The sequence below is a fragment of the Sebastes fasciatus genome, chromosome 1 (genome assembly GCF_043250625.1).
Source record: "Sebastes fasciatus isolate fSebFas1 chromosome 1, fSebFas1.pri, whole genome shotgun sequence".
NCBI classification, from domain to species: Eukaryota; Metazoa; Chordata; class Actinopteri; order Perciformes; family Sebastidae; genus Sebastes; species Sebastes fasciatus.
The window spans coordinates 32,792,696-32,808,075 of NC_133795.1; the positions used below are offsets into that span (position 1 = coordinate 32,792,696).

General features: G+C 40.7%; 1 protein-coding gene across 7 annotated transcripts in view; it reads left to right on the plus strand.

The window, feature by feature from the left end:
- Positions 1 to 14,009, plus strand: part of odad1 (outer dynein arm docking complex subunit 1) — a 17,912-nt gene extending 3,903 nt beyond the window's left edge. For 4 of the 7 annotated variants that reach the window (XM_074643994.1, XM_074644025.1, XM_074644033.1 and 1 more), the window contains exons 7-15: positions 43 to 110; positions 211 to 398; positions 1,026 to 1,160; positions 1,492 to 1,574; positions 1,826 to 1,994; positions 2,941 to 3,104; positions 3,206 to 3,309; positions 3,430 to 3,520; positions 4,490 to 4,721. In XM_074643994.1, the coding sequence (XP_074500095.1) occupies positions 43 to 110; positions 211 to 398; positions 1,026 to 1,160; positions 1,492 to 1,574; positions 1,826 to 1,994; positions 2,941 to 3,104; positions 3,206 to 3,309; positions 3,430 to 3,520; positions 4,490 to 4,594 (1,107 nt within the window). In that variant the 3' untranslated portion in view covers positions 4,595 to 4,721. Of the gene's footprint in view, positions 1 to 42; positions 111 to 210; positions 399 to 1,025; positions 1,161 to 1,491; positions 1,575 to 1,825; positions 1,995 to 2,940; positions 3,105 to 3,205; positions 3,310 to 3,429; positions 3,521 to 4,489; positions 4,722 to 8,123; positions 8,233 to 10,950; positions 12,639 to 13,135; positions 13,317 to 13,858 lie in introns of those variants that run through there. The other 3 variants (XR_012594943.1, XR_012594944.1, XR_012594947.1) reach the window with 3 other exon arrangements.
- Positions 14,010 to 15,380: the final 1,371 nt, after the last annotated feature.

Sequence of the window (15,380 nt, forward strand, 5' to 3'; positions counted from 1 at the left end):
TGGTTTCCAACACATCTCTGCGCTGATTCTCGTGCGTTGCAGGAACTTTACGATAGCCGCAAGAAGATCGGGGAAGTTGTCAGCCTGTCCACCGCTGCTTACGACGCCAGGTCAGATTTGAAACAGTTGTGTAATAATGTGTAAAAATCATCAGCATGATGTCATTATCTTGGTTTTTGGATATTTTCTTTATAAACCTTTCAACCTCAGGGTGGAGGCTCAGTCCAAGATGACCATGATGAGGGAGAAGGCCGTGAAGGACCTCGCCCAGTACAACGCTGAGATGAAGGAGCTGGAGAGGGTTATCGCACACGAGTTCAGCCTGAAAGAGTTTATGACCACCAAGTGCAGCGAGAGGAGCGGGCAGGATGAGGGCCACGAGATGGGACACAGACAACGTAAGACACAGCCACTGTGTTGTAGCTAATATAGCTGTTTTGACCATATCAATGGTCTGATATACAGTAGAACGTTTTCAAATAGAAAACATTTGTTCATTGTCTTTTATTGTAGACCTTTTCAATAATTTCAGAAATGTAATTTCTGCCTCAATGAATCAATCATCCTCATGTTCTATGATCATGCGCTGGCTAGTGAGCCTTTCGGCAAGTGCAGACCAGATTTGACTGCGCATGTGTTGTACCCCAATGATATGACGCCATATGAAGCCGTGACATCGCTTCTTTTAACCCTCCTTGAGGTGAATCAGGCAGCAAACTAGATGTCACCACAGGGGTCATCACAGCTGTAATAGAAATAAAAGGATCCTTTTCACAGTGTTTACTAACTTGTTTCAGCCTCTAGTAGCAGCACAGATACAAAAGGAAAAGTCTATATAAATTACTGAAGTAGAAGACTGATGTACAGATTTGGCGTTGTTGATTTAAGTTTGTCAAAGGAGGAATATATGAATACGAAAAACGTCTGTTAACATAATTTATAGCAGTAACAGATGATAATAATTATGCTGACTTCTACAGTTGTGATGATACTGATGTGTTGGTAATAGTTCTTGTCTGTCCCAGTGTCAGAGCTGAAGGAGCAGAGGAGGATGGACTCTGGGGAAGAGTCGCTGGACACTCTAGAGGAGGTGTTCCAGAGGATCCAGACTGTGACCGGGGAGGACAACCTGGACATGCTGGTCACCAGGTTCATCCAGGGTAAGTCTCACCAACACAACCTCATTCATCAGACTCATCCATACACAAAGACAATGCTTCTTACAGTTGTTTTGGCTTCATTAGGATCTGTGTTACAAAATCACATGTTATTTGTATTGATTTATAGACAGTGGCGCCATAATTGCAGTCATCTCTTTCCTTTGACAAAAAAATGTATATGATGCATTTGAATTTAGTTTACAATCCTCTACCTTTGGAGGAACACTAAAGCTACATAAATTTAAGGTCCCGCTTTGATAATAAGAACAATCAGTCTCAGTTAAGCAGATTTAAATGTGTCTCACTGTTGTATTGCTGTTTCGCTGTGTAGTTGAAGACCGGAACTTTGCACTTTTCAACTTTGTAAATGAACAAAACAATGAGGCTGAGGCACTAAGAGATCAAATCATCCAGGTGAGTGTGTATTCTCTTTTAACCTGTCTTTCATTTCTTAAATTTTTACCTTTACAAAATGTGCTTATACTCCTATTGAGTGCAACAATAGAACAACACAATTAAATGAAAGCTAAGGAGACAGAGCTAATGTCTGACAGCAGTTAGAGCAAGTGAAATGGAGCATGTGTATTCAGTGTGGAGAATTTTGTTGGTTCATATCAATTATCTATATTTGTTCAATGTCTATGCCGAAATGTGTGAATTTGCAGACACAAGCAGAGATTGAGCAGTTTCGAGTAGCAAGTTTGCAGCAGGAGCAAGATCATCGCTCTCTGCTGAGAGACATCGATGAGCAACAAAAGGAAACCGAGTCTCAAGCTGAGGACTATGAAAACCAAGCCGGCATCATGAGCAAAATTCTGGACGAGGTCAAAACAGGTTTGGCGACAATTTTTTTTACGGGTCTGTAATTTCCTCATCATCGCCTAATAAGTTGTAATAATTAGTAATTATAGAGGAACTAAAGACAATGTTCAAATAGTATAATTCTAATAAATTGGTAGGATAACTTGGAGTCTTTTAAATGCAGGGTCGGTGATCTTGAGAAACTAGCAAGAGTACTCTAGATTTTTAAAAATGATCCAACTGAAAAACTCAACCCAGTGATGCCAACTCTTTTCCAATGAAAGCAGCTAGCAGCACTAGCTCCACAAGTCCTTAAATCTTGCGAGAAAATCTGCAACACTGACAGTCCGTCCCTTCAGGCCTCCCTTCAAAGCAACTCCCCCAAAATTATCCTAATGAACAATGAATCAATAACGAACATGGCTATTGTTAGTACTCACAGCTATCAAGCTAGCAGCTTGTGGAAGACTCCGGTGACGCGCAATGAGTGCACGCAGGTAGGCAGGTAGGCAATCCAGTCATTACATTCGGGCCAAATCAAATGATTGGATGGGTTTATTACAGTCCTGCAACAGCCACAGATACCAGATTTTTTTTTGTCAGAGCCTTTGATTTATTGATTCCTTTCGGGATGTAAAGAGAATTTCAACTAATATAACAAAAAATGTTTCTAAAATCTTTACCAACCCTGCCTTTAATCAGTGCACAGCGGGTCAGATGAACATGCAAAAATGTAAAATTTGTTCAACACATATGAAGAACAATGTTCAATATTAAATGAGTGATCAGTGAATATTTATATGGGTTTAATTTGAGCAGATCTTTCAATCGAAACCTATTTTCCTTAAAGTTAGTATCAAAATACAGATTTTTCTTAAATACATGTGTATAAGCATACAAACATGCTGCAGCGTTGACTGGATATTTATCACACAGAGAGTTCCAGCTAGTCCTCACTCTGATTCCTCCCGTCTCACAGGAGTGAACAGCATCTTCTCTAAAGTGGAGTGCGACCGCTCAGTGATCGAGGACACACTGGGCTCCTCTTCAGGGATCAGTGAGAACAACATCATGTCCTACCTGGGTCTGGTAGAGCAGAAGACCAACGAGCTGCTCACCATACAAGCTTTCCTCAATTCTAAAGTAACCTGTCAACCTGTCTGACCTTTTCTTACATTCACTCCTGTCTTGTATTTCTGCCCCGTAATAGAATGTCTGTATGTCTGTATTTGTAACTCTTACAGGATCTGGAAAAGGACTACAATCCAAAAGACCTAGCCAAATTTCTTTTGGGTCAAAATCCAGAGCTGCTTCAGAAGAGTGTCAGCATCCAACCTGCAATCAACAGGTCAGCCTTTTATCTGCTCATTTTGATGCCCACGTGTTTATAATTAGTAAATATATACATACATTTAAATACTTTGAACATCAGGCTGATGAGTGTGTCTGTGTTGGTTGGACTCCTCAGTGTGGAGTATGATGCAGAAGAGTCTCCTGTCACTGATGAGGAAGAACGGCCACTTTCACAGTGGGAACTTCGCAGAAGAATAATGGAAGGGGTTAGTGCAAAACAAAATGCCAATCCTACACTTAAAGGGATAGTTTGGGTGTATGAAGTACTTATCCAGTCAGTGTATTACCTACAGTAAATGATGGTCGGCCCACCCCCAGTTTGGAGAAGCGGACAGGAGTTACCGCACGGAACCCAAATAATGTACTGCTGTGGACGAGGCCGGCAGCAAAACACATTTTAGACACCTAAAAGAAAGACCTACCTAAAAAAATCAATATCAGTTTAACTGTACGCTATATTTCGAATATTTTCATTTACCTTTCCGTCAGACAGTCCTTTCAGACGAGGAACTGAAGCCGTTGTACCCATCTATGCTCTCGCCAAAGTCACCAGGCTCCAGTGAAAAAACAAAGTAATTTTACCTCGCAGAACACAGGAGTTGCTGGTCTACCGCTGGGTCGATCGATTATTTTGTTTGTGTTATAGTGTTACTTTGGTGACTCCAAACTAACCAAAGTCACACAATAACACAAACAAACAAACCGATCGAGGCAGCGGTAGACCAGCAACTCCCGTGTTCTGTGAGGTAAAATTACAGTTTTTAACAATGGAGTCTGGTGGCCTTGGCGACAGCATAGATAGCTTCAGTTCCCCGTCAGAAACATAGAGTGTATAGCTGTCTGACGGCAAGGTAAACCTGTGAAAATATACTAAATATAAGGTAGACTGAATTTAATATTGATTTTTTTAGGTGGCCAAAATACGTTTTGCTGCCGGCCCCGTCCACAGCACTACATTACTTTGGTTCTGTGCGGTAACTCCTGTCTCTTTCTCCAAACTGGAGGCGTGCCGACCGTCATCTTTACTGTAGGTAAAACACTAACTATGGATAAATACCTCATACAACCCCTCTTCAGAACACCTTGCCAAACTATCCTTTTAAGTGATTATTTATGCTTAATATCATCATACATTTTTAAGTACTTTATTAATATTTTCTGGATATGATTTATAGGTTCTGAGGAAAGAGAGTTCAGCCCGACAGGCAGCAACCAAAGCCTCAAAGATCGGTCAGCAGTTTGATGGCAAACGGCGCTCGCTGGAGGACGCACTAATCTGACACATTGACCTGGTCAGTGTAGTTATTAATGTGCACATGTTAAGAATGGGATTCTCCTCCTCTGCAGTTGAAGGACCTGCTTTCATTGTTTACCGTAATAAAGATCAGTAGCTGCTGATGGAACAAGCCTGATTTTGAAATGCTGTAGCTTGCACATGTAAACATTTAAAGCTTAATTATATTATGTGTATGTCACCTTTTATGATGAATCATTGGCATGGCCTGTTCCATGCCCGTATCTTGGTGTGATTTGTTTAGTTGGAAACTAATTAGGTTTGGAGCTATAAAGATGCCTTTTCAGATTTCTGGTAACCAGCTGTCCTTTTGATGTGTGACTTGCCATCTGGCTTCGACTACACAATCTGGTCGCAGCACTGGCAGCGCTTCATTACATGATACTTGCTGCTATGCTGAAACGGAGAGGTTGGGGGCAGCAGAACCTTTTGTAATTCTAATTGGCATGCTGAGACCTCGAGTCTGGGTTTCCAAAAAAGAGGTGAGGAGCTTTTAGCGCTCCACGGTACACACACTGGGTTTGAAACACATTTTTGTTGGTGAAATAATACAGCTTTTTCTCAGATGTATTTTTGGTGAATCACACTCATTATTCAAATCAGTCTCATTATTTAAATAAACTGTGACCTTTTCATTAAATTAGCTCTCTGTTCACATGCACCACAGTTATTAACATCAGTCCCCTATTCATGCTCAGTCAGTTACCTATTCATAGTGTAAGCATATTCATTTCATATGTACCAGTATTATTAGGATCATCAGTGTGGCTTGTAATGTGCGAGGATAAAAAATAAACTTCCCTTTTATCCTCAGGAGTTTCAAATGTCATGTTATCCAAACATCCTGGAGCGAGCCTGTGTTGGGGCAAAGATGGCAGTCACTGCTGCAGAGAGCAACTTCCTCTGAGAGCATCGGGACGGGGGAACTTATTTTAAGAAACATTTTTACTAGCAGTGAAACAATTAACAAAGGGTGTTACTATATTTAGGTTTTAAAGGTCACACTGATGCCAGCATACCTTTTTTTTTTTTCATCAGCATAAGGAAAGGTTTGACAGAAGTGTGCTTGCGAGAAAGAGAGATGTAGGTCATTCAGTTGAGTTGTGTGGTTTTAATTATCTTATCTGCTAAAGGGTTATTTTCTAAGCGAGGTTTTGACTGCAGCGATTTCGGGAAGTGAAACTGCTACACTGTAAACATTTATGAGTGATCGACCAGTGCATTGGTTTGCTCAGTATAATCCCCCTCGCAGTCTCAACTGTGTAGCTATGAAAACAGATTATCAGAGATAAAAGGGTGCTGTGGAAAGGCAGAGGGGTGGCGGCGGTGGGAGATGAGATGGAGGAGGCTGCTTTCTTTGAAATTCTACTCTCACTTAGCCCCCCTCCACTCCCAGCAAATTCTCTGTGCACACGGCTCTCCGCATTGCCATAGAAACCTTCCTTTTAATCACAACAGAAACCTCATTTCCTACTCCTGACAAAGAGTCCTCATTGCCTGAAGAGACCGCCTGCATCAGCCATTTCCAAAGCCCGCCTCCTTCAGCGGGCTGTACCTAGCAGCAGCAGCCTTATGGACCCTTCCTTCTCCTTATAAGCACATTTTCCACCTTTTTTCTCTTCCTTTAGCTTAACAGTTTCCCCATTTTCTAGAGCACCTTCTGCTTCGCACGTCATATAATCTCTTGTCATTTTAGTCCTTCTTTTCATTCTTTTGTATACGCTGCAGGCTGTTGAGTTTGTTGCTTTTAGTTCAACTCACTCATCCTAATGAAAAAAAAGTAATAACCCTAACAGTTTCTTGGAAATACCCTCACACCCAACCGCCCTAGCAAAAACATGCAAGCACAGGTAGTGTTTCTCCTTACTCTGCTGGAGACTACAGTACACGCTTGTCTTTGGACTAGTCATCTGTTCCTCGTCAAACGGTTACACCTTATCAACGTCTTGTTATAATCATAGTGTTTGTCCCGGTGTTACACCCAAATCTGTGCCCACAGAGAGCCAGCAACACATGAGGTCACCTTTTCTGATGGCTTTCGTCAGAAAATGTGACCCCACTGTTACCTGTATAATAGATGAAGCAAATATGTGACTGAAAACACACACATACATGTATTTCAATATTTTTAATTTAAAGATAGATTCACAAAACAATAAAAGAAAAGTAAAAGATAGATACAGTGGGGTCACATTTTCTGGCAAAAGCTCTCTGCGGTCACAGATTTCAGTGTAACACCGGTTCCACTCAATTTCTCCGAAAACTATTACTGGAGTACATTTTTTCTCAAGCAACGAGCAGTTTCGTATCTATTGTCAAGTTCTTCTCACTTTCACTTTCATCTCACTGTAGGCAAAGTTTTCAGTTTATTATTTTCAGTTAAACGCTCTCCACTTCCTGTCCCCAGTGTGGTTCTGCTTTGGGAACAAACTGTGTTTAGCACCAAATTATCTCAGACATGACTGTTATCTGGACCCAGAAAATACCCCTGTCCTCTTTCTCCCGCTCTCTCTCTCTCTCTCTCTCTCTCTCTCTCTCTCTCTCTTGTTTGTTTATTTGGGACTTTTGCCAGGTATTTCCCCAGTCATTCTGCCTGCACCCACAGTGCTCCCTCCCCTCTATGAACGCCCCTCCAACTCTCACACCCTCCCACCCACATCCCACCCTTTCCATGAATGTTGCTAAGCAACATGAGAGCCGGTGCGTTTTCCAGCCAATCAGATTGCTGAACATATTTTTCGAACAGTGTTGAGGAAGGAACGAAGATATCACCTTTTTTTTCCTATCAAGTCCTTCTTCAATTATGAGGTTTACACCTCACAGGTAGTTTTCATCTTGCTAAACGCTTTAGAGAAGTGAGCCTTCGATCGGTTTCGGTGCCGGTCCATCCCCAGCATGCACCACTGGGTGGCAGCAGGATCAGTTTCTCTTGTTACCACACAGGCTGCAATATTCTTTCTTTTTTTTTTACTGCTGTTGCTAAGCAATCCTGACTCTCATGTCTTACCTGTGAAACATTTGTGATTTTTACAGATGTCCCTGACACCATTTTGTCTTTTTTTTTCACCATTTTGAAATGCATTCGAAAGAAAAACTATTTTAGTTGCACTATAAAAACCTAATCATATCAAAAATGATTAACCTTGTAAATTATATTAAAATTCAGATCAGTGCAGTAGCCTGTATGTGTCTACTGGCAGAATGAATGAGATACCCACCATGTTTGAGATGCAGGTTTGGGTTAAATATTAGCCTTCAGTTGACTTCATCTCATCATGCAAGGCAGGAAATGTGCTCTTGAGTGATTAGGCCTGCAGCCCTTGTCTTCCACTTCACCAGCAGAGGAGAGATCCATACTCTCTCTGGGGCTGATATGTTGTGCAGCTTCCTGTTTTCTTCGTGCACAAACCTCTGAGATGTTGGCACCGGCTGCTTTGATGTTCCAGACATGATCGAGCTGATCAAGTGAAATGTTTCTTTATCACTGATTTGTATTGTTTTTTTACACTCTCCAGGTCCCTGTGTGTCCCTCCCCCTCCACGGTCCCCCTGTGTGCGAGTCCCTCATCTCAGCTTTGGTTGCTGTGCAGATGGCTCTTTGTTGGTGCTTCACAATGGGTCTAAGGTCAGTGTGCCTCATGCCATCAACACACTCAAACTTCTCCACTGCAGCTGTCTCGTGGCTTTATTTATCCAAAATGATTCTCCAGCAAGCATCAGGGCTGCTCATGTGTACACGGTTACACTGAATTAAGAGGAAGTTATGAAACCACAGATGTAGCATAGAGATAGCCGGGACCTCACAGGCTGTAAACATCTCGTTTTCAAAAATTTTGCACATACACTTATAGGCCTTCATTTGTAATCCCCCTAGCTCTCATCACATTTCTTGATTCTTGATGTGTCAGTTGAAAACAAGCTTTGGAGCATCTCTGTAACAACAGCCAGACAGCAGAATATCAGATCAGCCAGAGGAATAGAAATGCAAATCTACCATCTGTTCTGTGATCCCCAACCAACCCTTGTTCATCATTCAAGAGCTAATGCAATGCTTGCACATAGCTTAACCCTTAACAGTTATTCAGAGGGTAACAACATATTAAAATAGTAAACAAAGAAGGGACAAGCTCTCTCTAAATGCAAAATACACACATAAAAAAAACACTTTTTAATTACTAATGTGGCTGTCATGATCAATAAAATAGAGGTTAAACACTCTAATCTTTCACATCTTCAATTCAGGGATCACAGTTCTGTGACACTATACATACATTTATAGACCAATGGTTATGCCAGAAGCATAAAAAATATGTTATGTTTCGTCTACAGTATGTGAGAAATAGTATTCTTTTTAATAGTACTCTCTCACTCTTACTAAAAGTATTCCTAACAGTAGTCTTCTCATTGTACAAATTAAAATCTGCCGGGCACCACACGGTTCAGCAGCAGAGGGCCGTGAGGGCTTTGGGATCAGTTTCAGCAGGAAGGGGCAGGTAGACTGAAAGGCGGGAAACTGGAAGGAGGAGGAGCGTTTCTTGCAAAGCAGAAGGAATTACTGGAAATTTCCACTTCTCCGGCAAGACAGTTGCAGGGGTGGAGCTATGAGAGGTGAAATAAATAAGGTAGTGCAGCTGCAGAAGAAAAACGTTTGCTACAATTCAAACTTCTGTTTGTTCATTATAAGGGTTATGAACTCATTGGGAAATGATATGTATAACAGTGCCCTCAGTTATTATAACCTTTGATTAATTACAGTCACTTTATGTGTTTCATTCACCGTAACAAATTATTAGGGCTGTCAAACGATTAAAATATTTAATCGCAAATCGATCACACATTTTTTATCAGTTCAAAGTGTACATTAAAGGGAGATTTCATTCATTCATTCTTCAATCATAACATGGCAAACTGAAGCCCAAGAGGCAACAACAGCTGTCAGTGTGTCAGTGTGTTGACTTGACTATGACTTGCCCCAAACTGCATGTGATTATCATAAAGTGCATGTCTGTAAAGGGGAGACTCGTGGGTACCCATAGAACCCATTTTCATTCACATATCTGGAGGTCAGAGGTCAAGGGACCCCGTTGAAAATGGCCATGACAGTTTTTCCTCACCAAAATTCAATGTAATTTTGGAACATTATTCAGCCTCCTTCACGGTACAAGCTAGTATGACATGGATTCTTTAGGTTTTCTAGTTTCATGTGACACAAGTATCTTCACTGTAGCTTTAAAACAGAGGCCGCTACAACCAAAAAATCGCAAGTTGTGTTAATGCGTTAAAGAAATTAGGTGTTAAAACAAATTTGTGTTAACGTGTTATTATTGTGTTAACTTTGACAACACTACAAATTATAAATTAATTTCTCACTTGTATCCATCTAAACACCTGCATTTCTATTATAGAGCAAACATTAACAGTAGTATTCTCTCAGGTTCTGTTGTGTTTGCCTGGGCATAAAATAATCAGGTTATCTGACTTGAATAGACCAAAGTCATCACAAAAGGCAAGATCTGTGGGATACATTGCAATCTGAAGTGTAAGAAAAATAAGATAAAACTCAAATGATCCCTGATGATACAGTGATGTTGCATCAGCAATAAATAATTCAGGTTAAGATGATACAACAGACATGAATATAGATAGATATCATGCATGTTGGCTTACATGGGACTCTTTCTTCTTCTTTATGTACAGAGAAATGAATTATGCATGTGTGGTATTGGTTTTAATACTGTGTATGATGTATTATTTCTCAATTAGGAGGGCAGAGTGCTTGCTGACAGACGATATGTTGCACTGCACTCAGACACTATTTATGGTCAAGGACTGTAACATGCTTGCTGTTTGGTATTGCTGTGTTGTAACAATAAATACAAACACTCTGTATACATCTACACACTTTGGCATTAGATCACATTTCATCATCCATTGAATTTAAATCTTTGATACATTCTTTGACATTTCAACCTACTATTCGTATATATACAATTTACAGAATACATGCAGCATCTTGGCTTCTGTAATGAGTACATAATACATTTACACATCATATATTTGTCATCCATTTGTCCATCTGCTCCTCCATCTATTCATTTTCCACCAGCTTTTCTGAGTCAAGGTCACTGTGGCAACACAGTCACCCAGGTGACCTTTTCCCCAGCAGGTTTTTCCAACACCTCCATCAATAAGGCCAGCTGGGAGATGTAGTCCCTGTGGCATGAGTCTGTTCTGGGTTCTTTTTCCAGTCCTTCAGCGGGAGGCCATTCAGTGTAGAGTTTGAGGTTTTCCCAGATTTCAGCTGCTTGTAATCTCATTATATGTTTTTGGTCACTGCTTATAGGTGAACAGCCAAGAAGCGGGCTTTCTCTTCAGCACCTTGGTCCAGTACAATGGCTACATTACTGCAACTGATACCGCTCTACCCACATTTGTGAATGAGAGCCTGAAATATCTGGACTCCTCTACTGATGTGCTTTACCCTCACCTGAATAGGATAAGACACCTTTTTTTATGGAGAGAATTCAGTTTGGGAGGTGGTAATTCTCCTCCCAGTTACTTTACACCCAAGAGAAGCAGACTCCTGTGCATCAAAAATGGAGCCAGAAACAACAGAGTTCATAACCCAATGTATAACAGAGCAACATTCCCCAGACTATGGCTGCACCTTGATATCCTGCACACAAACAGGGAAGGAGCACGTCCTTGAATAACACCCATTTTGAACAGGCTTGAGATAGTGACAAACATTGTGTTAAATCCGAGTGCACAGAGAGCAGTAGACTTTGGTTTTGGGAAACACTAGCTGGCATTTTCCAAATCCTCAAAGCACCTACAGACTAATCCATGCAACACTAAAGAGACATATCAACCACAACAAGATCCAGAGCTGCAGGATTTAAGGATCTGTTGGCACCGTGCTGCTGAGGAGCTTTGGTTTACATTATGTGTGTTTCTCTAGACTCACATACAGTTTTTCATATTACTTTTTTCATGTTGAGTATAAATTGATTTCCTGTTTTCTTACTTGACTTGTGTTTTCAATTTTGCTGTTTTGTAGAATATATTTATTTAAACTGCATTCAATATTCAATCCATACACATTTGATGCACTGCTAATATTTTTATTGCTAACATTTATTCTTTTTTTCCTCTTCTCATTTTCAGTTGAATCCTATAATTTGGCTGCTGCAGTGACATAATAGTCCCAAATTGATCAATAAATAAATATCATTACAATTAATACTTTTTTTCAATATTGTTTATGCTCTTCTTCTGTATTAGACTTAAGAGTTCTCTATACGATAAAACAGTAAACAACTATTTGCTATGTAAAGATATAGAGGAGTAATGTCTACCTGAGCAGAGAATGAAGTCACTCTCCTCGCTTTGTTGACATAGCCGAGCAGGCCGTGCGTGCTTTTAGTGCATGTTTGTGTGTGTGAGCGTGCCCCACTGGCTAGCTCATGGCTGCCGCTCTGCACTGCTCTCATAAGGCGGTTACAGCTGATAACGGCATTCCGACCGACGGCGCCATCCTCGGGTTCCCCCCAGGTTAACGCGGTTAGCTCTGTCAGCATTGTTACCGTAGTTTTCACTGTTAGCACCGTTAGCTACGAGCTGCCGGCTCAGCTGTCGCCATGTTGAGAGCTGTGCAGAGGCAATAGAAATGCTCCCAATCTCGCATTTAGCACCTTTAATATGTAAATATTTTATGCTACAACAATTCATTTTGCTATTTATTTACTTTTAAGCGGAAACTTTATTGAACCCTGGAATGTAAGGGTCACGGGGGGGCTGGAGCCGATTACAACTGTCATTGGGCGAAGGCGGGGTACACCCTGGACAGGTCGCCAGACTATCACAGGGCTGACACATAGAAACAGACAACCATTCACACCTACGGGCAATTTCGAGTCAACAAGTAACCTGCATGTCTTTGGATTGTAGGAGGAAACCGGAGAACCCGGGGAAAACCCATGCTAACACGGGGAGAACATGGAAACTCCACACAGAACGGCCCCCCAGAAAGTAAACTTATTTTGTTTAATTTCATATACCCATCCATATACTGTATTTATGTACTTATTGATTCATTTGTTATTTTTTATTATTATAGTTTTGCTGTTGTTTTATTTTATTTTATTGGGTCTTTGTGTTGTTATTAATTGATAGGGATACACTGTTATTGTTAAGAAACTGTATCATAATGTCAAATAAAGTTTAAAGAATTGCACGACCATAAAGACATATTAAAACAATATTAATTTGCAAATTTCGTTTGAAAAAAGTTATTATATATGTACTGTGACTTTTGGCCATATAGTAGGAACATCCCCCTGCAGTTTTTATTTGAAAATACAGTATGAGGGGTCTTGTGACGGCACTACTAGTGTACATGTTTCCATTATTGTCAATAATGACTGTACTTAATTGTGTTAATTATAGATCAATAACTTCTCCCTCTCTGTGCATTCGACTCAAGTGCCAGTGAGAAGTCAACTTCATGTTGTCCCTGTACTCTGCAGGACTTGCCTGTAAACCAGGGAAAGCCAGGCCGACCGTGCAGGACACTGCTGTTCAAAACAAAAGAGCTCAGTTTGCCCCCACCGATTCTTCCAATTATCGGGACCCTTCCCCCGCCTAATCCTGACCTCTGCTCTTCGATGGGCCCCACTTTGCTCTGAGCACTAACATTCCTCAAGTCAGGTCAGTCCTTTGTCCTGAAGAAATTAAGTGAAATTAAGGTGCTGCACTTCCCATCCAATATCCTCTGACCTGTTAGCAAAGAGAACAGTTTAACATTCAGAGAGATGTTTCCCCAGGCTATAGGAACTGATGCAAAACATTACTCTCACACAAATGTGTCACTGTGAACACAAAGAGGTCTTTATTTTATACAGTATTGCCTTCCGAATTTCCATAACTTTGAATAGCATCAAAAAAGTTTTCCAGTTTTTACTTGTGGAAAGTGCGGTAAACACTCCAGTTGTTGGCAAATATGAGGTTTGCAAAAATCACCATAAATTGCATCTCTTTTTCAACTTTTCCTTGACTGCCCTACTTGCTGCAACAGTGTGGTTCACTTCTCTACCTGCAGACTGAAGCAGGCTGCCCATAGATGGATTTTTTTCCCTTTGCAACAGATTGGTGGCACATGGAAACATGTTGAGGTAGCAAATAAGAAAAAAAAAAGACAGGAAATGATCTCACAAACACTCCCCTTCTCTCTGATTGCTCCCATTTTCCAGTTACAGAAAAAGAGTGACTAATGCCTTCTGCTGCTTTTAGTCTGCTCCGCCCGTGGATCTACTGAAGACCATTACATTGTGGATGTCTGCTTCAATGCTCTGCAGCCTCAACACCGTCTTCATTTCCCAAATAAAAGGGTACTTTATGCAATGCCAAGATGAGTCCTTCTCTTCACGTGCAGTGACATGATGTCTTTCATTGCTGCTTTGTGTATTCACTTTCAACCACAAGATGTGCCGTGTCAATGTCAAAAATATAGCCAAAAATCACAAATCACAAATTTGCTTCAGGGGGCTTTATATTTTGTGTACAGGATATGACACCCTCTGTCCTTTACAGTGCGTCCCTCTCATCGGAGAAGGAAAAACTCCCCCCCAAAAAAAACCTTTTAATTGGGAAAAAGGAAAAAATGGAAGAAACCTCAGGAAGAGCAAAAGAGGAGGGATTCCCCTTCCAGGATGGACAGACGTGCAATAGATGTTGTGTGTACAGAGTAGCAACATGATGAAAATACAACATAGACAATCCATATAACAAAAATGAATACATATAATGTGAACATATGTGAGGAGGTCGATCCAGGAGGATGTCAAGCAGCTTCCCGGCGTCGCCAAACAGAGCCCGAGCAACACAACCTCCTCTCCACGCCAAACAGATAGAGCCAGAGCAACACGACCTCCTCTCCACGCCAAATAGATAGAGCCAGAGCAACACGACCTCCTCTCCACGCCATATAGATAGAACCAGAGCAACACAACCTCATCTCCACGCCAAATACTGTAGATAGAGCCAGAGCAACACAACACACACACTTTATGATAATAACATGCAGTTTGAGGCAAGTCATAGTCAAGTCAGCACACTGACACACTGAAGCTGTTGTTGCCTGTTGGTCTTGAGTTTGCCATGTTATGATTTGAGCACATTTTATGTTAAATGCAGTACCTGTGATGGTTTCTGGACAATATTTGTCATTGTTTTGTGTTGTTAATTGATTTCTAATAATACATATTTACATACATTTGCATAAAGCAGCATATTTGCCTACTCCCATGTTGATAAGAGTATTAAATAATTGACAAATCTCCCTTTACGGTACATTTTTAATGAAAAAAAAATTGCAATTAACAATGGACAATCATTTGATTAATCGCGATTAAATATTTGAATCAATTGACAGCCTTAATTTTCTCTCTAGGTTTTTTTCTTGTTTTTTTTTTACTTATTTTCAGCATAAGTTGGAAAAAAAAATCTAGACAGAAAATAAATCTCAAATTACTCAAAGTAACCACCTACTACACTGACACACAACCCTTTGATCTCTGCAAGTAATTACAGTCTTTATAATTATATTTCTGCTGAATGTGAGGTGAATAACTAAATAGGGCCTGGAGGCTTCTTCTCTTCATGGCATGGAGAAGATAAGTGAGGCGGTGTAGGATTATGTCCCTCGGAGGCCCTAAAATTAGAGACTGAAAGCATACTTGTGTCAAGATACCCTCCGTGGGAGTGTTGGGGCAA